At 40.6% G+C, this 22596-nt stretch overlaps 2 protein-coding genes and 1 pseudogene across 2 annotated transcripts; 1 reads left to right on the top strand and 2 right to left on the bottom strand.

Moving 5' to 3' along the window:
- Nucleotides 1-604: 604 nt before the first annotated feature.
- LOC133905652 (uncharacterized) lies at nt 605-4177 on the bottom strand (annotated as a pseudogene).
- A 2690-nt stretch (nt 4178-6867) lies between these two features.
- On the top strand, nt 6868-9891 carry LOC133906722 (PLASTID TRANSCRIPTIONALLY ACTIVE protein 6, chloroplastic-like). Its single transcript, XM_062348700.1, has 6 exons — nt 6868-7438; nt 7670-7738; nt 7825-7929; nt 8792-8911; nt 9345-9434; nt 9525-9891. The coding sequence occupies exons 1-6, from the start codon at nt 6917-6919 to the stop codon at nt 9639-9641; spliced, it is 1023 nt and encodes a 340-aa protein (XP_062204684.1). The 5' UTR covers nt 6868-6916; the 3' UTR covers nt 9642-9891.
- A 5792-nt stretch (nt 9892-15683) lies between these two features.
- LOC133905650 (BTB/POZ domain-containing protein At1g01640-like) lies at nt 15684-22588 on the bottom strand. The gene is made up of 4 exons (XM_062347425.1): nt 22120-22588; nt 21095-21271; nt 20454-20780; nt 15684-15731 (listed from the first exon to the last, which is right to left on the bottom strand). Exons 1-4 carry the CDS (start codon nt 22279-22281, stop codon nt 15684-15686), a joined length of 714 nt encoding a protein of 237 aa, XP_062203409.1. The 5' UTR covers nt 22282-22588.
- Between the last annotated feature and the right edge of the window lie 8 nt (nt 22589-22596).

Genomic DNA, 22596 nt, shown 5'->3' with positions numbered 1-22596 from the left:
TCCGGTGTTTGCTTTCATTGCTGCTTTAGCACTGAAAATGCTTCGGTGATATCCTCCGATGTAGCTACCACACTCACTTGACCTTTTGGTGCATTAATCTTCAATTTCGTCTGAAAAATTAATCTCTGCAAGAAATAATCCGATGAGTATACACTACCCACACCGGAACATCCGATGTTCACACAAGAACTTTCGGTGTATGTAATTTTTCTACTTACAAAGAAGAATTCACCAATTCCAAACACCATCAACTTAAGATAATCATGAACAATAACAAACATCCACAAACATATACTAACCAAATTCAAGATAAATTAATTATTATCAATGTCTCATCACATACAAACTAAGACACTCCTTTATTTGATTTCTCAGATCTGTTACGAGTAATATCTCATATATCAATTTGTTTCATTCAACATAGGCACTGAAGCAAATGGAAGCAAATACTGCAGTGTCAGGAAGTTAAACGGGAAACCGCTTCTAACGTTGCCATTTCCACCTTTGAAATTCACATGACATGCAAGAGCATTCATAAGCTTCTGTAAACCAAAGAAAACAGGTCCAGAAGCTCTGTACAGTCAGCAACAACGAAGTCCTACGATTACAGAGATATGGCCATCTCATGCCTCCTTTTCTGTGCAACCTGGACAAGCAGAGTCAGCAGGGCTTCGCATACCTGCGATGTGTTGCGAGGAATACGCCATCCATGTATGTAAGATCACCTCTAACCATATTTTATTTATTTTGTTTTTTTATTTTTTTATTTCTATTCTTTTTATTTTCTCTTACCTCTAATAACTTTCTTTTAAAAGGATTTATGAAAGAAAGAAGAGAATCTCATTCGAAAAGAAATAATATTAAAATCTTTTCGTGACGGAAAATATGAAAAGAAACTGTTGAAATGCATAAGTGAAAAAATCATTTTATAAAAAAATTCTAAACACTAAAAGAAACCGTTAAAGATGTTCTAACTTTCACTCTAGCCGGACCACCGCTGATTCGGGAACCTCTGCGTCCTTTCTTGTCACAAGGCCATCACTCCTCTCCCTAGGCAGCACAGATACGGTACGCATAGTGGTATCAGACTGATACAGAAAGGAAAATGCGTCATTTTCTTAAAAATCCAATACGCAGACATATTTCACTTAAAAAATAGTAATAAATTTGCATTACATGTTTATATTATCTAAATTAATTAGAGGTTACTATTGTCAATATGTCCTATCAAATCAGAGCATATGCTTAGATTTAACTCATCAGTAATTTACATATGATATGAGAAAAGATAATTCAAATTATGCAACATCAACACTAATTTATTTTGCCATCTTCGCAACATGCAAAACTGTTTCTACTCCATAAAATCATATCCACTAACTAATTTTGTTAACCAATTAACATGAAAAGAGGAGAGCCAGAGAGTAACTCATCGCTGCCACAGTTGGGAGGGTGTCGTAAGCAGCGATTGGCGTGCTGGCATGTGAACGACTTGGTCATGCAGGCACAAACGGATTAGGTGTATCCTTGAAGTATCCAATTGCGTCTCCAGAATTTACACAATTTTTTAGATGCGTATCAAATGAGTATTCAACATGTATCGATATTAGATATGATATTCGACATAGATAACGTCTCTTTTTTAAGTATCGGTGTTTGAGAGTTTCTCACCGTACCTTGCCACTAGCAGTTCTGAGCATGATTTCATTGCAGCTGAAAGTGGCATTAGGCCATCTTCAGTAGCTATCTCAAATTTTCATCCTAAAAATACTATTACAACATCCCCTGTCACTATTACAACATCATTTATTTTTTTATCTTCAGCAGCTACCCTATTTTCTACCTTCTACTCCTCTTTTTCTCTCTCCGGGCCCACTGTCGGCCTCTATAAACAGTACTGCTACAGCGTTGCTACAATACAGACGTTGTTTTCTTCCTCCGGACCCCTGTCAGTCTCTGTAGACAGTATTGCTACAGTACGGCTACAGTGTTACGGGGTGCTATAGTGGCTCCGCAGATTTGCAGGACCATTTTCTCTCTCAGTAGTACTGTAGCAATATTGTAGCAACCGAATCTGCAAAAAAAAAAAAATACTTCCTCTGCTGAAGATGGCCTTACAACTAGGATTCTCACGGAATTGCCATCCGCAGCAATAGGGAGCTCGAAGTGCTCAACATGAGAGAGAGAGAGAGCTGTGAGCGTTTGCCTCCGTGTGGAATGACACAACTGGAATCTCCTGGGGTAATAGGTGCGGTCGTAGGAATTCTTTCCTCCGATCATTCCCAACTATTTTTTTTATTTTCTTCTCTGTTACTATTTTATTTATTTTTCCTCATCTCTAACAGCTTTTCTTTGAAGAGATTCATGAAGGGAAATGAGATAAAATTTCGTTCTGGAGTGAATGAATTTGAGAATCCCTTCGTGAGAAGAACCGTAAAGAAAAACCGTTGGAACGCTGAAAGAAACGAAAATCCCTTCACGAAGAGATTCTGAGTCACAAAGAAAATCTATTAGGCATGGTCTAAATCAGATCTTCTAGAGCCTGCAGATCACCCTGAACACAAGATAATGAACAGAGTCAAAAACATTGGTGTCCACTGTGTAAGCTGATTAATGCTTGGAATGATCAAGACAAATACCTTAAGGACTTTGGATACCAAAATTTCCATGGGTTTGCGTAACCTGACGTAGTCACCAAGCTGCCCCTCTCGAAGCAACTGGGCTTCCTCCATATGGACTTTAGGCTAATACCAAACCTGCGACTTTGTCTTTCAGTTGTGGCCAGTAGAGGGAGAGGGCTGCAGACGCATCTACACCGCCCTCGCTATGACCAAGAAGTAGCACGCGTTTCCCTGATCCCCGATATATTTCTTCTATGTATTCCTTTATCTCTCGCACATTTTTACTTACTGAAGACTGCAGGATGGTTTTATATGTCTTATTACTTGATGAAAATAAATGTCAAGAGCAAAGAACAGGTTAATATATGGAAGTACCTCACTGTGAATTTTGGCAATGTGACAAACCAAACTCAGGGAGAAGTAAGATTTTGTCTTGACAAAATAAAGCGGCCAAAGTTGGGAAATTGAACAAACCAAAGTCCAAAGTCACAAACCACTTGACAGAAAAGGGTCATGGCTCATACCGTGATAGAAAAAGGGATATACTAGATACTAATCCATGCAAGAGTTGAACAAAGTTATGGCGCTTCAGTGCATAGGATAATATCAGGAAAAAGAAGAAAATCCACATACCGCTGCAGATGTAGATTGATTAATCTCCTGCCGAACCTATCTCATCGTCAAACATTACATTCAGCTTTGCATCTACTACTGTGCATTTCATTGCAGTTTCCTATCGTCCTTATTCATCTTCTTCCACCTCTACTTCCTTCTCGTACTCCATCAGAACCTTCCATGTCCCCAAAAGGATCTTCACCGTCACTATCCTCATCAGGATAATCGAATAGTGGATTATCTTCGGCTGCATATTCAAGACAGAAAGAGCTAAGCTAATTTAAATAACAAAGGACCACACCAGCTAATTACAGAAATAGAATGGTTGTACACTTACCATTTGAATCATCTGTATCATATGGATAGTCATCATCATAGTATTCATCTTCGTCATCGACCACTTGTAACCCAACGTAACAAGAGTGCTTAGGAAGACACTCACAGAAACGAATGGAACAAAGTAAACGCAACTGATTCATATTTACCGTGCGCTTGAAGCTGCTGGTTTATCCTCCATGTTTCTATCATCCACCTTAACAGTATATATGTCGTAAACTTCTGAATCTGGTATGTCATGTGGGAAGGACTTACAGCCCGAGGACCAATCCGGAATGCTAGGAGCGACAGCCAGCCGCGTCGAAGCCAGCCGCTAGTAGTTAGTTGCTTGCTATTAGAATTTAGTCATTATTAGGAGTCAATTTGTTAGGAGTTGTTAGCATTGGATTGTTAGTATTTGGATTTGGATGGTAAGCTGATTCGCCCTATAAAGAAATACGTCAAGATTGAATAAAGGCCAGCAAAGAGAAAGTTAAATTCTATCTTTCGTACTATCTTTTCCGGGAAGGCGAGGCCAGACCTCGCCCTCCCATCGAGCCCAGCTCCACCATCCACAATCATAACATATGGTATTAGGATCAGGTACCTCCTGCGCCTGCCGCCATGGCCGAAAGTGGTACCAGTGAAGTCAACAACACGCCGGCACTGATGAAAGCCATCCTGGCTAAGTTAGATCGTCTTGAGGCCATTGAGGGTAAGTTCTCTAACATCGACTAGTAGCATCGTGTCCGTCACCTTGCGATCAATCGCCTGGAACACGGGTGCCCCGACGGCTCCTTCCCTCCGCACCGTGACGATCGATATGTTGCGGATCAACCCTTGATTTCCCCGCATACGACGGCCAAGACAACCCGCTTCTATTCATCAACAGCTGCGAACAATTTTTCCGCGATCAACGTACACTGGAAGAAGAGAAAGTCTGGCTTGCGTCGTATCATCTGACGGACATAGCACAACAATGGTTCATGCATGTGGAGCGTGAGCAGGGCACGCTGTCCTGGAATCGCTTTGCCGAGCTCATTAACTTGGGCTTCGGTCCACCTCTCCATGCCAATCCGTTAGGCGAACTGGCGGTTTGTCGTGAGTGGATGAATAGTATGTGACTAGTGCACATGTCATAAGTGAATAGTGACATGAATAGTGCACACGCCATAAGTGCTAAGACCCATGCGTGTGCACTATTCATGACTATTCACGCACTCACATCACTTTCAGATTAATATTATTTGACAGACGTCGCTTTCAATTAGAGTAATCTTTGATTAAATTAGCCTATAATAAAAAATGTGTGGCTACTATCCATAATTACTATTTACTAAATGCTATTGAGGATCTTTACAGGTTGGCGAATCCAACAATTATGTTAGTTGTTTAACAGTTGTAATAATCCTACTCCGTACTCACTATTCTTATCATTAGCTTATTTCAGGAGTAGTAAAGCGTTATCTGAATATCCCTAGTCGTGACCATACTTGATAATGTCATCACCCTAGGTAGTTCCACACAAAGGGAACACTTCTCTACGGATACAGAGTTATCCTCACCCTATTATGGTTATACCAGATACATGGATTACTTGAGAACTACCAAAGATGTTTCTCCTATAGGGTACATAGCATAAAAACTCATCTTATATAGATAAACTAGAAGGTCAAGGGATTTTTAAAGATAACACTACTTCATTTCCACAAGCATAGCTTACAAATGATTTTCTCTTTTGAAAAACTCCCAAATACTTACACACATGAAGGATTACCTTATAGCGGTGATGCCATAACTCTTTCCTTCAATATAGACTATATTACAAGGTGGATGCTCTCGCACTCCTCTGGAGGATGCTTGCTCGATGGCTGGTGGCTTTTGTCTGATGATTTCCTTCTATTGTCTGAAGCCTACTTTTATAAATACGTGAGGAGCTCTTTCCTCCTTATTTAATTTGGTTTATGTAGCAGCCAGGAACCTTATAGTCTGAAATATTCAGAATATATTCGTTGTCGACAGAACACGTCTGCCGACGGAGTGTGAAGCCACATGAACCCGCGTGAAACTTGTCTACTTTTGTTCACTTCTGCTGTTTGTCTATAACTTTATGAATGTCACTGATTATTGATGTCTTTGTCTGCATTTGCATGAGTGCCTCCGATTATTGGTACCTTTCAATTATTTATGATTACATGGGTCTTCAACGTCGATAAAAAAGGGTGAGGAGAACTCTGTGTCTGTAGAGAATTGTTTCAGACGATTTGGTGTGTCTGAAATAGTTATATAACTTAGGTTTGAATACTTAAATAAATCTCATGAAGATGAAGACAAAAGAGCAGAAGTGAACAAAAGAAGACAAGCTTCGCGTGCATTCACGTGACTCTGAAATATTGAACACTACTAAGCACTATAAAGTTATTCTACATCACCCCTGGGTGTAGAATAGTTGTTGCAGTACGTCAAATAGTTTAGTGTTCAGTAGTTCTAAGTCCACAGTACTAACACTATTGAACAAACTTCTGACACAAACTACTAGATAATTTTACAATTACTTAGAACTACTGAATATTGAACTATTGATGACTACTGACGCTACCGAATAATTTTTCGATGACTTAAAACTACTAGATAATTATTGATATAACTAATAAACAAAACTACTAACAACTATTGAAACATCCGAATCATAGTAAATTTTCATACTTTTACTTGAAAGCTTTCAAAACATAGTAAATTTCTAACTTATAGTAAATCTAATTTCTAACCTATTGTAAATTTTCATAATAGTAGCAAAATTACTGAAGAATCTAAGTCATAAGTAAATTATCACATTTGTCATCTACCGAAGACTTGCTCGGATGCTACAGTAACCATGCAGGGTAGGCTCATTGCTACGTTAACTATGGGAGTTGGGTTGGTCTGGATGCTACAGTACCATAGGATGGGCTAGGTTGGTTTGTTGGATTAGACCAGATTGTTAACTAGGTTGGGTGTTGAGCTCTAAGATGTAGAATATATATATATATATATATATATATATATATAATTTTAAATAGAAAAAGTTATATATTATGAAGTTATTTTTTCATGTTAAATCTAATAACATCATTCTTATATTTGCCAATCTATATGTTTAAAAAAAAAAAATAATGATCAAAACTAAAAATATTTTACTTAGGACGATTCTAGATGGACTCATATTAGGGATGAGGTAGTACCAATAAAAACATTGGCTGGAGAAATTCCATGATAATTCTGCATATGAAAAAGAAACATAACATCAAGATTCGTGCAGCGGTATCCGACAGCCTCTAGGCAGCTGGAAAAGCCCAAAACCTCCCTCGCACACAGGGAGCCCGGAAATGGCGACCATCCCTCTCCTCCCCTATCCGTTCAGCCACCACCTCCACGGGCCCTCTACCTTCTCCTCCAATCCCAAGCCCAAGCCATTGCCCCCTCTCCTCTCCCTCTCCCACTGCAGCAGCCCTGCATCCCTCCCCCTCCTCACGCGGCGCCGGCGCAATGTCTCCTTGGCCTACGGCGACGGCGACATGGACGACGACTTCGGCGACTTCGACCCCGACGACGCCGACGGCGTCGGCGAGGACGACGACGTCGACAACGAGCAGGACTACGACGTCGACTACGACCGCCTCCTCGCCCCCGTCAAGCCGCCGCCTTTTTCGCTCTCCCAGGGAGGGGAAGAGGGGGACATCGCCATGGTCGCCGCCGAGAGCTTCGTTTCCACGCAGGACTCCGCCTTCGACACCGTCGTCGACTACACCGTCGACGAGGACGAGTTCCACAAGATTCGCCTGCTCCACTGCGACTTCCTTATCCGAAAGGTGCCCGACCCCGACGACGACGTCTTCGACTTCAGAGAGGTATTCTCTCATTCCTACGTCTAGTGCATCTCTCTCGGACAGGACTACTAATTGCTTGCGGCATTTCATCGGAATTGCCTATGATGTTGCTTTTGGTCAGTGTGACATTTCATCGAACATGTGTATGGCAGTGCTATCCATAGTGACAAAGAACGTATCTTTTGTGTTGTTTCAACCCAATTGTGTGATGCTCGTTCAACATTTAACTGAATATGGCTATCTGTGCAACAGATGTACGTCACACCGCCCGACACTGACATCTACTCCATTCCGAGGGTTCTTGCCCCAATGCCACAGAAGGTCCCCATATGTTTCAGCTATTTTGTATTTAGGGCGGATGTGAATCCGCCTTGAGGTTTAACTTTTACTTTTCTTGTTGAAATTAGTACGTGAGGTGCACGAAGAAAAACTTTGGCCGCTACTACGTAAGTGAGCCACCAGTTGAGCAATTGCGTGATCCCCTGTACAAGACAGAGAGGGAGATCATGAAGGTATGCTGAGAATTTTGTCTGCTTTCTTTAGTTTGTTCCGCCACAAGCCAACATGGACTTGGCAAATTTCCTTTGCAAGTTACCATCCATATTCTGTAAAGATTAAGATGTTTCTCCCTAGCTTCTTGCCGTACAATTCAAGTAGGAATATATAGTAGTTTGGTGAGGAAACGCCTTACTGGTTGTAGTTGTGACCTGTGAGGTAAAATGTATATTTAGTGTTCATGTGTAAGCTGCTATTCATGTGAGATTGCTTTAGTGAAGTATCTTAAAAGCATTCTGCTCACAGGTTTAATTTCCTCGTGTAGTAGTTATTTGAATTTATAGCTCACCTTATGGAATGCACGATGCATTGTTTGTTGTCCTCTCTGCCCAGTTATTATAGATGCTAAAACAGGAAATAAGTTAAGTAAATTACCTAGGTTCCCATGTTATCCTGCTTGGTTTACCCTTAATCAGTGGGATTCTTTTAGGCTAACTCGATTTCACCCTAGAATGTGACACGTGACTGTTATCATAATACATGTTTTTGCTTGATCCTTATTGTTTATGTACGTTGTAGTTTGACACTGCTAGATTCAGGGGCGGGTGCACCCTGTGTTCACAGGGTGCACAGTGCATCAGTTAAATTTTTGTTTTCTAGTGATATATCATATGTAGCAGTTCATATGGCACTCTCTAGCCTAACAAGTAGGACATCCGGACCTCTAGCAGGCCAGTCCGAGACACCCGGTCATTTTTGTTTTGGGTTCGCCACTGGCTAGATTGCCTCTCCAAGTTATGATGCATTAAGCACGTGCACGTCTGGATTTGTGATTTTCTTATTCAAAAATTAAATGCCTCATATTTTTTTATATTGCAGGTTTTCTTAACCAAACACTATAGAAACAGGCGTTCTGATGACCCAGATTTCTTCCTTGATTTTGAGGAGATTTATGTCATTGATTCAAAAACAAGGTCAATCACAAGAGCGAAAGTTGTGGTAGGATATTCGATATCTAAATTCGGAAAAAGTAATATAAGAGATCTGGTTTGATATATTTAGATTCCATGAATTGGATCTTCAATAATTTTGATTGTTGTTGCCTTTTCTGTATATTAAATGCTCAATTTATCCTGACAATGAAAGTTCAATTTCAACTAGCTAGTCGCAACTGCACATTTGCTTTGTTAGCTACTACATGAATGTACATTTGGTTTGATTGTTTTGCTGGGGATCTTTGTCAGGTTCTAATAATCCTAGTACCCTCTGTATGTGTTATCTTGATGTATCTGACAACGAAAATTTTGTCAATTCATTATCTATTTAATGGCATTTGAGAATATTCTACATGCCACCGAGTACCAAATAAATAATTTAAAAAAAACATACTTGTGGTGCAATTAGGTCACTGATATCTACCCGTCTGTGACAGGTTAGTGTTCCTGAAGGAAAGAAAAGAGATAGGCAAAATGACCTGCTACTCATACGCGATGGAGGGGAGTCTTTTAGAATTATCGACAAGGTAGTCTGCTTACTTAAAAAATGAAGCCTTTTGTTTTGTTTAAATGGGCTTAAAAAGTAATTTTGGCTATTGATATCATCACTGTATCAGACTAAAAGGGACGATGCCAGCACTGTCATCCAAAGAGAAGAGTGGGCAAAGTCGAGACAAGATGTGGAGAAGCATTTCAGGAAGCTCCGAGACTTTGACTATTCGAATTGGTTCTGAAGAAAGGGCTGTTGGATTTCTTGCAGAGAAAAAACCCCTGATATGCAGCAATTTTGCTGTTCCTGCTGATGGTTATATTGGAGCAAGCTACCGGCGTGATCAAATGGTAAATGCCATTTTGAAGTAGAAGGTTGTGTGTAACATTAGTTGTAACAGGTAGAATCTATACCATCTAGGGAGTATGCGTGCACAAAAACTGAGATTCTGGTGATGGTAATGAATATGTGGCACTTCAGCTTTTTTTTCCTGCGGACTTGCATTCTTTTCTATAGTTGTGAGCTCAGTTGATCAGAAGGGACTTGTTTCACATGTTTGTGTCACGGACCTCAATCGAATCAAGCAATCAAGCTAACTCACAAACACCCAAATCAACCCACTTTGGTGTTCAACAGTCGGTTGAAGTACAAATTGGGGAAAAGAGGAAAGGAAGAAGCAAGCTAAACCGGGTACAAAGAGAGGGAGAGAGAACCAGGAAGGAGGAGCTGGAGGTAGGAGAAGAACAGTAGAAGGGAGGAGACGGAAAGAGAGTCGATTCGGTTTGACTGGTTCGATCCCCGTTATGGTGTCTTCCTTTCCTTTTGTGCAGCAGCCACACCAACCTGGAGCACCGTAGGCGCCAGTCCAGCAGGGCAGTATATGACATTCCTCTCCACTGGAAAAGCTGCTTGCCCTCAAGCCGCTGGCTTCGCGCCGCCCGGGTCCCATGGGACATGGAGTCCAGTACCGTCGATGAGGGTGGTCTCGTGCGCCTTCTACATGCCATCCAGCTTGGTGTAGGTGCCGCTCGTCCCTGCAGCCATGAAGTCATTGTGCGTGTCCAGCTCGGAGATGGCGCCGCTCTGAAGAACCAGCTTGGTGTAGTGCATCTCTGGTAGCAGCTTGGTGAGCTTGGAGTGTTAGAAAATGTCCCACGTAATCAATGATGAAAAATATTTTTTATATGAAAAGATCTTAGTGCGATGGTTGCTAGACTTAAAAAATAAAAATCATAGGGTTAAAATACTCTCTCCTCTCTCTTCAAAAGAACTGTTTCTTGAAGAAAACCGAATACATTAAGTAACCGAATACATTAAGCATTTGTAACGGGAATTGATTGCATGCGCACAGTTACTAGTGGCCTGTTAATGAATTAATTTTTGGTCTCATACACGCTTGCTTGCAGTAAAGTTGCATGATTGTTTCGTAAATTAAGGCTGTTCAAGTCCATCGGGTGCTCCCATGAATTGCATGACAGTTTCATAAATTAATGCTCCCATAAAATTGTATGGCTGTTTCATGAACTCATGCGTTAAGCTTCAGTTCATCGGGCGCTCTCGGTGCTGCTACATATATGACCCATCGTGAGAACATTTGAAGCAAGCTAGAGAGAAAGGAAAGCAAGAACACATATGAGAGTAGTTCTCTAATCATCAAGAGAACAAGAAAAGTAGAAGGAAGAGAGGAGATCAATATATTCAATATGTAAGGAGCTAATATGCAAGCTGGTAAGTTTGTGCGGTATAGCATATGAATGGTTGAGTTGTGCGATGCACACATAAAGACTGTTTTATTTTATTCGGTTAAATCAATTTGTGCTAATACAATCTTGTATAGCTTCCACAAATTTTGCTTACATTTGGTACCAGAGCCAGATTTTAGCACATTTGATATACCATGATAATTATTCTCGAATACGTTGGTCGCCTCTTTCTTATACCAATAAAAGATGCATGCTACATGAAAGTTATTTCGTTATGTAATGTTACATGATTACAGGACCAACTAGTAAACAAATGGATTATGTTTATCCGCATGGTATTGGATGGAAATCAATGGACAAACGCTTACAGATTGTTTTTATGAGCATAATTGTTAATAATATGTCAACTAAATATTTTATTATCAAAACATGTTAGTCACCAAAGTGACCTGGCATAAAAAAGGAATCGTAAATATTTTAGTTGTGCATTTCAATTGTTCAAATAAAATTGATGCTAATTATTGGAAAATATAATGAACAATTGAGTTCACTAATTGTATAATAGGAGCCCATCCAAAGATGTACCATTGCTTACAATTGGTAACATAAAAGGGATACATCGACATGCTTTATATATTTATAAGTCTATCCAAAGATAGCATTCTTATTATTCGAGCGCAGTTGATTATCCAATAAAGGCATTTATTTTAGCATCATTTTTGTTCCAGCATGTATCTAAATTTCATCCAAAGATGTTTTTTAGACACACACTTAAGGTTTTCTTGAATCCATTTTATTTACTCAAAGTATTAATATGCGAGCTTTTAAAATATTGGCATCATCAATTAATTTGATGAGTCAAAGTTATGGGATTGTCAAGTTCAACGGGCTAAACTATAATGATTGGGCCAAACAAATTCGGTTTCATTTAGGTGCTATGGATTTAGATGTAGCACTAGTTCTTGATAAGCCCGCAATCATTACTGAAGAAACTAGTGAGGATGACTGCGCCTTTTTTAGAACTTGATGTAGCACTAGTTCTTGATAAGCCCGCAACCATTACTGAAGAAACTAGTGAGGATGACTGCGCCTTTTTTAGAACTTGGGAACGGTCTAACAGGCTATGTTTGAACTTGATGCGGCTAACAATTGCTGAAAATGTCGAGCCATCAATGCCCATGAATGAGAGTGCAAAAGAATTCATGGAGAAGGTGAAGGAATACTCTCACTCGGATATTGCCGACAAGTCCGTTGTGGGGAGTCTCATGAGTGAGTTGACGACCAAGAAGTTTGATTGGTCGCTTCCCATTCATGATCATGTGACAAGTATGGCAACCATTGTCGCAAAATTGAACTCCATGGGCATGGACGTGAACAAATCCTTTTTGGTCCAGTTTATTATGAACTCACTTCCCTCTGAGTTTGGCCCGTTCCACGTGAATTACAACACCATTAAAGAAAAGTGGAATATTCAAGAAGTCAAGGCCATATTGATTCAGGAGGAAGGAAGGATAAAGAAAAACAGGGATCTGTCTTTCCATCTCATAGTGCATAACGACGCTAGCAGAAGCAAAGGAAAACCAGGGAAGAAGGGAAAGAAGGTGGCGAAAGATTCACTTCATGTTAATGAGGGGCAAATCCCTAAGAAATTGAGATGTCATTTCTGCAAGAAAATTGGTCATTTCAAGAGGGATTGCGAGAAGAGGAAGAAATGGTTTGAAAAGAAAGGTATACATTGTGTTTATGTATACTTAGAATCAAATCTCATTGAAGTTCTTACAATACCTGGTGGTTAGATTCTGGTGCTACTACTCATGTTTCACATGTTATGCAGGGATTCCTTTCGATCCAACTTATAAATGAACCTAAAAAGTTTTTATACATGGGGAACAGACTGAAGGCACATATTGAAGGGATCAGAACTTACAGAATAATCCTCGAGACCGGTCTACACTTAGACTTGAAAGAATGTTTTTATGTTCCTGAATGTACTAGAAACCTAATATCTATAAGCAAGTTGAATGTAATAGATTTTAAGTTTATGTTTGAAGATGGTATCTTCTCATTATATAAGAATAAATACTATTATGGTTCTGGTATTTTAATTGATGGTTTATATTGCTTTAAACTTGATGATGATTTTTCTAAATTCCTATTTCATGTCGAGCATGTTATTAAAAATCAACGTAGTGCACATAATGAGTGATCTGCTTACTTGTGGCATCAAAGATTAGGTCACATATCCAAAGAAAGAGTTTTGAGGCTAGTGAAATCTTACCTCAATTGGATTTTGTTGATTAGGATGTGTGTGGATTGTATTAAGGGTAAACAAACCTCACACATATCAAAGCATCTCACCACAAGGACTAGTGAACTATTACAGTTGATACATACTAACATTTGCGGTCCATTTGATGTTCCTTCTTGGATGGTGAAAAGTATTTAATTCTCTTTATTGATGACTTCTCATGTTATTGTTATCTATACTTGTTGCATGAAAAATCTCAAGCTGTAAGCATTCTTGAGGTGTTTGTCAATGAGGTGCAAATGCAGCTTGATAGAAAAGTGAAGGTGGTGAGGTCTGATAGATGAGGTGAGTACTTTGGAAAGTTTGATGAAAATGGGAAATGTCCATGCACCTTTGCAAAGTTTCTTGAAAGTCGAGGCATCTGTGCATAGTATACAATGCCTAGAACAACTCAGCAAAATGGGGTGGCTGAAAGGCAGAATCGTACTCTCATGGAAATGGTTAGGATCATGCTAAGTTTTTGTGATGTACCCTTATCTTTGTGGATGCATGCATTAAAGACTGTTGTGTACTTGCTGAATAGGGTTCCTAGTAAGGCAGTTCCTAAAACTCCTTATGAACTGTGGACAGGGAGGAAACCTAGTTTAAGGCACCTGCATGTTTGGGGTTGCCCAACAGAAATAAGATTATATAATCCATATGAAAAGAAGCTCAATGCAAGGACTATTAGTGGTTACTTCATCGGCTATCCTGAAAAGTCAAAGGGGTACAAATTTTATTATCCTAACCATAGTACGCAAATAGTTGAAACTGGAAATGCTCAGTTCATTAAAAATGGTGAGATTAGTGGGAGTGGAAATATATGAAAAGTGGATATCAATGAAATTCGATCTAATACTACTCCTAACAGTGTTCTATCACAATCTAATGATAATGTTGAAAGAACAATCTCTGAACCAGCTAATAATGTGCAAGCGACATGTGTAAGTGAGATGTCAAATGACAACATAGTGCGACAGTCTATAAGACAGAAAAGACTGGATGACCATGTGGTTTACTCACTTGAGCAAGAATGTGACTTGAGTATCGAAAATAATCTAGTCTCATTTAATCAAGTCGTGGAATGTGATAATTCTAAAAACTGATTCAATGCCATGAAAGAAGAGTTGGAATCAATGGATGAAAATAAAGTTTGGGAATTGGTTGAATTGCATAAGGGTTGAAAACGAGTTGGATGTAAATAGGTCTTTAAGACCAAATGTGACTCAGAAGGCAATATTGAAAGATACAAAGATAGACTTGTCGCCAAAGATTTTACACGAAAGGAAGGTATTGACTATACAGAGACCTTCTCTCCAGTTTCAAAGAAGGACTCCATGAGAATCATTTTGGCTTTGGTGGCACATTATGACTTAGAGCTCCACTAGATGGATGTAAAGACCGCCTTTTTGAATGGTGACTTGGACGAAGAAGTTTATATGAACCAACCGGAAGGATTTTCTGCTCCAAAAAAAGAAAATTTGGTGTGTAAATTAAAGAAATCAATATATGGGTTGAAACAAGCATCCAGACAATGGTATATTAAGTTCAACATACCATCATGACGTATGGTTTCGTAGAAAATTCCGTTGATCGGTGTATCTACATGAAGGTCAGTCAGAGCAATTTCATTATCTTAGTCCTGTATGTTGATGACATTCTGCTTGCTACTAATGATAAGTCTTTGTTGCATGATGTAAAGAAGTTTCTCTCCAATAATTTTGAAATTAAAGATATGGGAGAGGCATCCTATGTTATTCGAATAGAAATATTCCGTGATAGATAACAAGGATTGTTGAGATTGTCTCAAAAATGTTACATTAACAAAGTATTGGAGAGGTTCAGAATGGAAAATTTCTTCGTAGAATTGGTTCCAATTCAGAAAGGGGATAAATTTAGCCAAATGCAATGTCCAAAAAATGATTTGGAACGTAAAGAAATGGAATCGATTCCATATGCATCGCTTGTTGGGAGCTTAATGTATGCTTCGATATGTACTCGACCAGATATAGCTTTGTTATTGGAATGCTTGGTCGTTATCAAAGTAATCCTAAAAAAGTTCATTAGATAGCTGGAAAGAAAACTCTTTGGTATTTACAAAGAACCAAAGATCACAGCCATTTAGAGGTAGTAGGTTATACAGATTCATACTATGCCGGATGTGTGGACTCAAGAAAATCCACATTCGGCTATGTGTTCCTATTGGCTAGAGGAGCAGTTTCATGGAAGAGTGGGAAGCAATCTGTAATTGCTACTGCCACTATGGAGGGAGAATTTGTGGCATGCTTTGAGGCCACTATTCAATCTCTGTGGCTGCGGAATTTTGTGTCTGATCTTCATATTCCTGACAATATTGAGAGACCATTAAAGATATATTGTGATAATTCCACTGCGGTCTTCTTTTCTAAAAATGACAAGTACTCGAAGGGTGCAAAACATATGGATTTGAAGTACTTGTTAGTCAAAGAAGAAGTACAAAAGAGGAATGTATCAATTGAGCATATTGGTACATATCTGATGATTGTGGATCCACTGACAAAGGCATTGTCGTCCAAGACTTTCATTGGCCATGTAGAAAGGATGGGTATTATAGATAAAACCTTATTAGTATGATGTGTACACATGAATATTGTTGCTCGTACTGTTAAGTGAATTCAAAAAGTTTGTTTTGTATGTTATCCACATAAATATACATACCATTATGGTTGAGGTGTGATAACAATAATTGTATTCTTATAAAGTTTGGTTTGAATTGGGTCGATATGTAATACATGGAAGGAATCATGTTGATGACTTGTGACCGCCATGATTCAATCACCCATTTTCAACTTAATGTTAACTTGATAAATTCGATGAAAAGTGTGCACTTAAGGTTTATTGAATTATTCAAGTTATCACACGGGCCAAGTGAGAGAATGTTAGAAAATGTCCTATGTAACTAATGAAGAAAAATGGTTCTTATATGAAAATATCTTAGTGTGATGGTTGCTAGACTTAAAAAATAAGAATCACGGGGTTGAAATATCCTCTCATCTCTCTTCAAAAGAACTAACAGTATGTTGTGTTCTAAAATGTGAGTGCGTGTTTCTTGAAGAAATCCGAATGCATTAAGCATTTGTAATGGGAATTGACCGCATGCACGCAGTTACTAGTGGCCGGTTAATGAATTGATTTTTGGTCTCATGCACGTTTGCTTGCTGTAAAGTTGCATGATTGTTTCATAAATTAAGGTTGCTCAAGTCCATCTGGTGCTCTCATGAATTGCATGGCGGTTTCATAAATTAATACTCACATAAAGTTGCATGGCTATTTCATGAACTCATGCGTTAAGTTCAAGTCCTATCTTGCCCGGTTTTCAAAAGAATAACCAGGTGCATTCCACATGTATGATAGGATCAGTTTCATCATGCATGCGGTGACATAATAAGTGATATACAGTTTTATATCGAACAAAATAACTTTATTGAAATAGATACCATAGTTTTTAAACAGTAGTGGAAGAACAAGAGGAAACTCCAATGAAAGCTTTAGAGCACACCATAGGCAATCGACTGGGAGCAACGCGATCTAGGACGCTCCGTCTTTATTATAGCCTGCAGCTTCCTTGATCTCCTTGTAGTCTTCTCCAACTGAGCAACATTTATTATTCAAAATAGCAAATGTGAGTACGTAATGTACTCTGCAAGTGTGGGAAAGCATGACATGGGGCTTAAGTCAAGAAAAGGTTAGACACTATTTTAGTGCACTAAGCAACCTTAACCTATAACTCCAAGAATCAAATATCCTATTTACTAAGTGTGAAGACACAACTTAAACAAGAGGAACAGCTCATCGGATTCCATCCGATTACCAAACTCACCAGATATTACATATCCGGCTACCATAATTCACCAGGTAATCCCATTACCTGGCTACTCAACCATCCATACCAGAACTCTGATCCCAATTAATCAAGAAGAAGTCCATGCCGCTCTTGACCGTGAGCACAACTGATCGATCACTTTTATACTCTGCAGAGTTTGCGCACTTTACCCATGAGTCATGATTTCATCACCCGCACTACCAGGTGACAGTCTCCATGTTGCCGTACCGACCAAGCACTCACACACTTCCGAGCTGTGTACCAGGAGATCACTACAAGGCCTTTACAAAGTTCATGCCGACCTACAAGCACCCACTGAGGTTTCACTGCTAATAGTGATTCCATCACTGAAGAAGCCCCCTCTTGTGCCATTCAACCATCCACTGGTGCCTATAGAACCAGAGGGGTAGCTAATTAATTGGCTAGACCATACCCATATAGGCCTTGTGGTTGTGCTATTTAGCCGGGTTACAGGCTTCAAGAACCGATCCTTATGATCCCACACAGGAACAACCATAAACCAACTGTGCAGCACAACACATGCGCTTTCCGCACCGTTCTCAAACCAACCATCCTGTTAGGATCCCTAAACTCCATACTACTACAAAATTACCATTCTCAGTTCAGGTTGCATAGACCTTAGTCATGTTTAAATTATAACCCAACCATGTCAGCAACTAGCGTATCTACCCTTTATTCCTAGGACTCATCAATGACGACAAGGAAAATGATACAAATAATAGTAAACCCTAATCATGAGATTCCAATTTAGATAAGCATGCATAAAGGATAAACAACTAACAGAAAACCCTAAGTTAGGTGCAAAATGAGCAATGACACTTTCCTGGATGCTACTCATTATCTTCGTAAACTCGGTCTTGGAATATCATGAAGTCTTGACTTTGCAGATCATCGATTCTTTTAGACACATTGTACTCTAATCGTGAAGACATGCAATTAAAAGCAAAACTAAACAAATACAAAATAAATCCAATCTGCAAATCAAAAGAGGAAAGAACCAAGGGTTGGGGCTTTCATTGAAGAAAGAACTAGGCTGACTGGATTTAACATGAAGACGATAAAAACTGGGGTTTTGCCAGAGAAGGACGTACAAAGATGTCCGAGAATATTGAAATGCGAGATCTTATATAATTTTATCAATATTATTTTAATATTAAATTCATATCCTATGTGCAGCGATATGTGAGCTCTACACATCGAAGCCATCTGATATGCATCCAGTTATTAAAATAATATCTAGAATTATATATTACCACGTGACCAATTAATTATCGGACACAAACAAGGATGATTCGTTTGAAACTTGCTGAATTCAGATGAATTTAGAAAGTGACTTGGAATTTAGATGAAATTCATTGAACAAGATTTGAAATGATGAACTCTATTTGAATTATAAGGGATGGAACATAATTGACTATAGAAGGTAGGGGCTAGGAAATAAAGATAGAAACAAAAGAGAGAAAGGGAGGGGTTTTTCTGTAATTATGCATACCAACAGAGGGGATAGAGAGAGTGGAACGGGGCGATGGCCGACGGTGGGCTCTCGGCGTCGGCGACGTGATGTGGCTCGATGGCGATGACAGTCGGCTCAGAACAGGCAGCCATGTTGCCGTGGACTTGAGAAGGTGCTTGCCTTGGCTACGACGCTCAGAGGCGCACGCACGATGGAGGGGATCGAGTTTCATCGGAGGCAGCGATCGGGCGCGTGGCCACTGACATCAACGCTAGGCTTCTGTGGCGTTTCAGTGAAACAAGAGAAGTATGGCATAGAACGTGAGAAGGAAAGCTCTGTGGTATTGTTGGTAAAGGCAGGGATGTTCTGAGGTACCAACAAAACAACGATGAACGCTGCTAGGTTTGGGTGGTGATCGCGAACAGATGCAACAACAAAGACACTCGCGTTCCTAGAGTTAGATTATGAATTCAATGAAAGTACTTGAACACAGAGCTTCATGTATATCAGGAACACAATGCTAGGGTAGAGTTTTGGATAGAACTTCACCTGAGAAGGAGATTGATCTGTTGGAACTTTGGTGAGATTGTGCAACGATATTGGAAGTTGGGATTGCATTCCTGGTGGTGTTGCCGTAGATCCTACTGTGATCTCCTGTGGACATATAGATGGCTTGATGGAACACATCGTGACATGGTTGGTGCATCATTATAGCATCATGATAGACGGGAACGCGGACAGTATCCCCAGTGCACGCGCTGGACGCACCAAAGCGTGAGGCAGCATGCACGACGACGTAGATGACGGTGAAATCATTGCTCCTTTGGGCTATCCACTTTGTGCTATTGTGTAAGAACACCAGGGGCACTCGGTAGAAAAGGGGCGCAGTGTTTGGAGGGCCAGAGCACCGGAAACGTCGATGCCATCCTACTGCGGTGCGGCTGAAAAGACATGGACCAAGGAACGATGTGTTACACAAGGTTCTAAGCAACGAGATTAATCTAGAGTTGTAGAACATGGTGAGGAACACACGATGGTGGTGGTCGGGGTAGCAGAAACGTACCGTTGTCGATGAGATCTAAGATCCACTTCGGTGGCGGTGTTGGCATTTGGACTCGCGTTCCTGCTGCGTCGCTGCTTATCCGGACAAACCTTTTGGCGATCCTGATTGGAATTTGACATTCTATAGGAGGACGTGGGTGGCGCAACATGATCTAGTTGGAGTCATCGGGAACGCCGATGGGATTGTCGGTTCGCGCCCTGGACGCGGCCAGACACAGAGCAGCGTGAACGCGATGTAGATCCTATCGTTTTCTATTCTCCTATGGATATTCTTCTTCGTGGAGTTGTGTGCTACAGCTAGGGGCTCATGGTGGTGAAGGGGCTCGGTGATTTGTACACTGGATCGTTGGGAATGCGGATGCCAAACGGCAGCGACGTGGCTGTCCGTGATGGCAAATGACGCCCGTGTAGGATAGCGGTGGCTGATAGGGTTTTGGGTGAATGGTAAAGGGCAGGGGAGGCGTTCTGGTCCTATTTATAGAGCTTGGGGCGGCTGTCCACGAAGTGGGGAGAGGAAATGGCCGGAGGTGGAAGACGAAACGAACGTGTGGAATACGAAATAGATGGTTCTGGTTCGAGGATGATATCTCCACCGTTTGCACTCCAAATTGGACGTTTTTGAACTCTATATTGTAGTGCTTGAAAAGATATACAACTTTGGTATTCACTCGAACTTCTATAAACGCCATCGTGATATCCAAAAATGCATTCGCGATCTCCAGCGTCCGCAGCGTGTTCCGGGGCTCCACATGCACCGCGAGCCGCGCCTCGCAGGCCCTCCGCAGGAACAGGACGTCGTACTTGTCGCCGGCGATAAGGAGCGCGTGCAGGTGGCGCTCCGGTAGGTCCTGGTCGAGGGCGCCGGTGTAGAGGAAGGCAAGGAAGAGGGAGAGGCCGTCGTGGGAGAGATCCGGGAGGGAGATGGAGTCGTCGGCAGGGGCTTTGCAGTGCTCGTCAGAGGACAGCATGTGACGGAACACCTTCGACCTCGCGGCCTGCATGCGTGCATTCATCAAACGTGAAAACGAGTTGAGCCAAAGATAGTAGAAATTCTCCATTTGTCACTTAAAAATTGTACTCCTTTTTATACCATTAATTTAGTTTTTTTATTCTCTACTAAGTGTCATTGCTATTATAACAGAGGTGCCACCATCTTTATTATGACGGTGATGACACTTTTCCACTGATGATAGGATAATAATTTTTTTAGGGTAAATCGAGAATTTCGTTAAGATTAGGTGACACACGTATAATTATCTCAATACAGTAAGCCCACTTATCCATAATTTCAGGCTGAAAGCCCACTTACCAGGATGACTTTGTGGGCTGGAATTGGGCCCCCAGTGCCAGGTTTCACGACGATATCGGTGTGGATTCCCTCCTCCCACGCCAGCGCCAAGCCTTGTTGAAGGTAGGCAGCCCTGTGGCTGGCCTCCTCCTCCCTGTTTCTCATCTCCTTCACCCCCTCCCATGCATCTCTCATCCCCTGCAGTGCATCAGAAAACAAGAAAAGAGAGAGGAAATTTGTTGATGAAAATATTGGCATCACCAACTTTAGTGTCATTACTATTGATCTACATGCACCAATTAGTTCCTCTAAAAGTCTAAGCTGATGAAAAATGATGCACAATTTGCTTATACTTCAACACTTTTCACGTGGAGGCTACCTCAGGCTTCAGACGTGAAAATATGAGTTGATTACAATTTTTTATTTGATTACGCCCATCAAGGCTCGGAATCGAGACCTCCAATCCTAATACTATACTGAGCTACATGCACCGATCAGTTCAACAAAAAGCCTAAGATGATACGAAGATATGGACAATTCGCTTATACTTCAATTACCTACTTCAATATGGATCAGGCAGAAATCATTTCATTACATTTTCAGAGTTCCCTCATTGTCTAGTCTTGATATTATTCAGAGTTGTTTTTACAAATGTGAAATGGCAGAGATCAAAGACCTACTCACAAGCGACCAAACAGAGATGACAATCAAGGCGACTCTATTCTGAATTGCAAAGGTTTCCAAAACAAAGGGAAACGCGAACTGTTCTAACACAAATCGACAATACCGTGTCATTCTAACCAATCCTTTCGGTTCAAGCATGCAACTGCGATTGAGACATGCAGCTAACTAGTAACCACAAACAATGTTATCAAACCAAACGACACGCCAATGAACGAACAGCACACCTTGCAACGAACAAAAGGGTGCAATCATACAATTCGGACATGTAGTTACAGCCTTATGAAATCAATCGAGATTAATTCTCAGTGGAAGCATATATCCAATTGAGATGTGTAGCATCAGAAACAGTGAGGAACTCTTGCCTTGGTTGAGCTGTTAGGTTTGATCGAGCCGCGGGACTTGACAGACCCATGGCCATCATCTTCTTCTTGCTCGTCGCTGCTCAGGAAGGCGATGATGGCCTTGGCACCTTCATAGCAGGGAGCACAGACGGCGGTCCTTGGAAGCATGTACATGGAGGCCATGGGGCTGCAGATGCAGCAATCGATGTTTCTGCTATCGCCGATTCCTCCTCGCCTTCCTTTGCTTCCTTCTCCTACTTTCTTTGACTTTGCAATGACGTTAACAACAAGCTGTTTGCCATTGTGTTGTGCTGGATGAGGGTATAAAAATGTTTGGAGAAGAGGGCAGGATGGTGTGTTGCTATTTCTTTTCTAGAACTAGTATGCGATGGTTGCTAACTGAGACAGTCAGGGGAATTAAAATTCTCCTCTGAAGCTTGGTTTTCATAAATTTGCAACTCATGAATATTCAGTAGTTGGTTGCCCGCAAAAATGAAT

The sequence above is a fragment of the Phragmites australis genome, chromosome 23 (assembly GCF_958298935.1).
Source record: "Phragmites australis chromosome 23, lpPhrAust1.1, whole genome shotgun sequence".
NCBI lineage: Eukaryota > Viridiplantae > Streptophyta > Magnoliopsida > Poales > Poaceae > Phragmites > Phragmites australis.
This window is presented reverse-complemented; position numbering and strand designations above follow the sequence as displayed.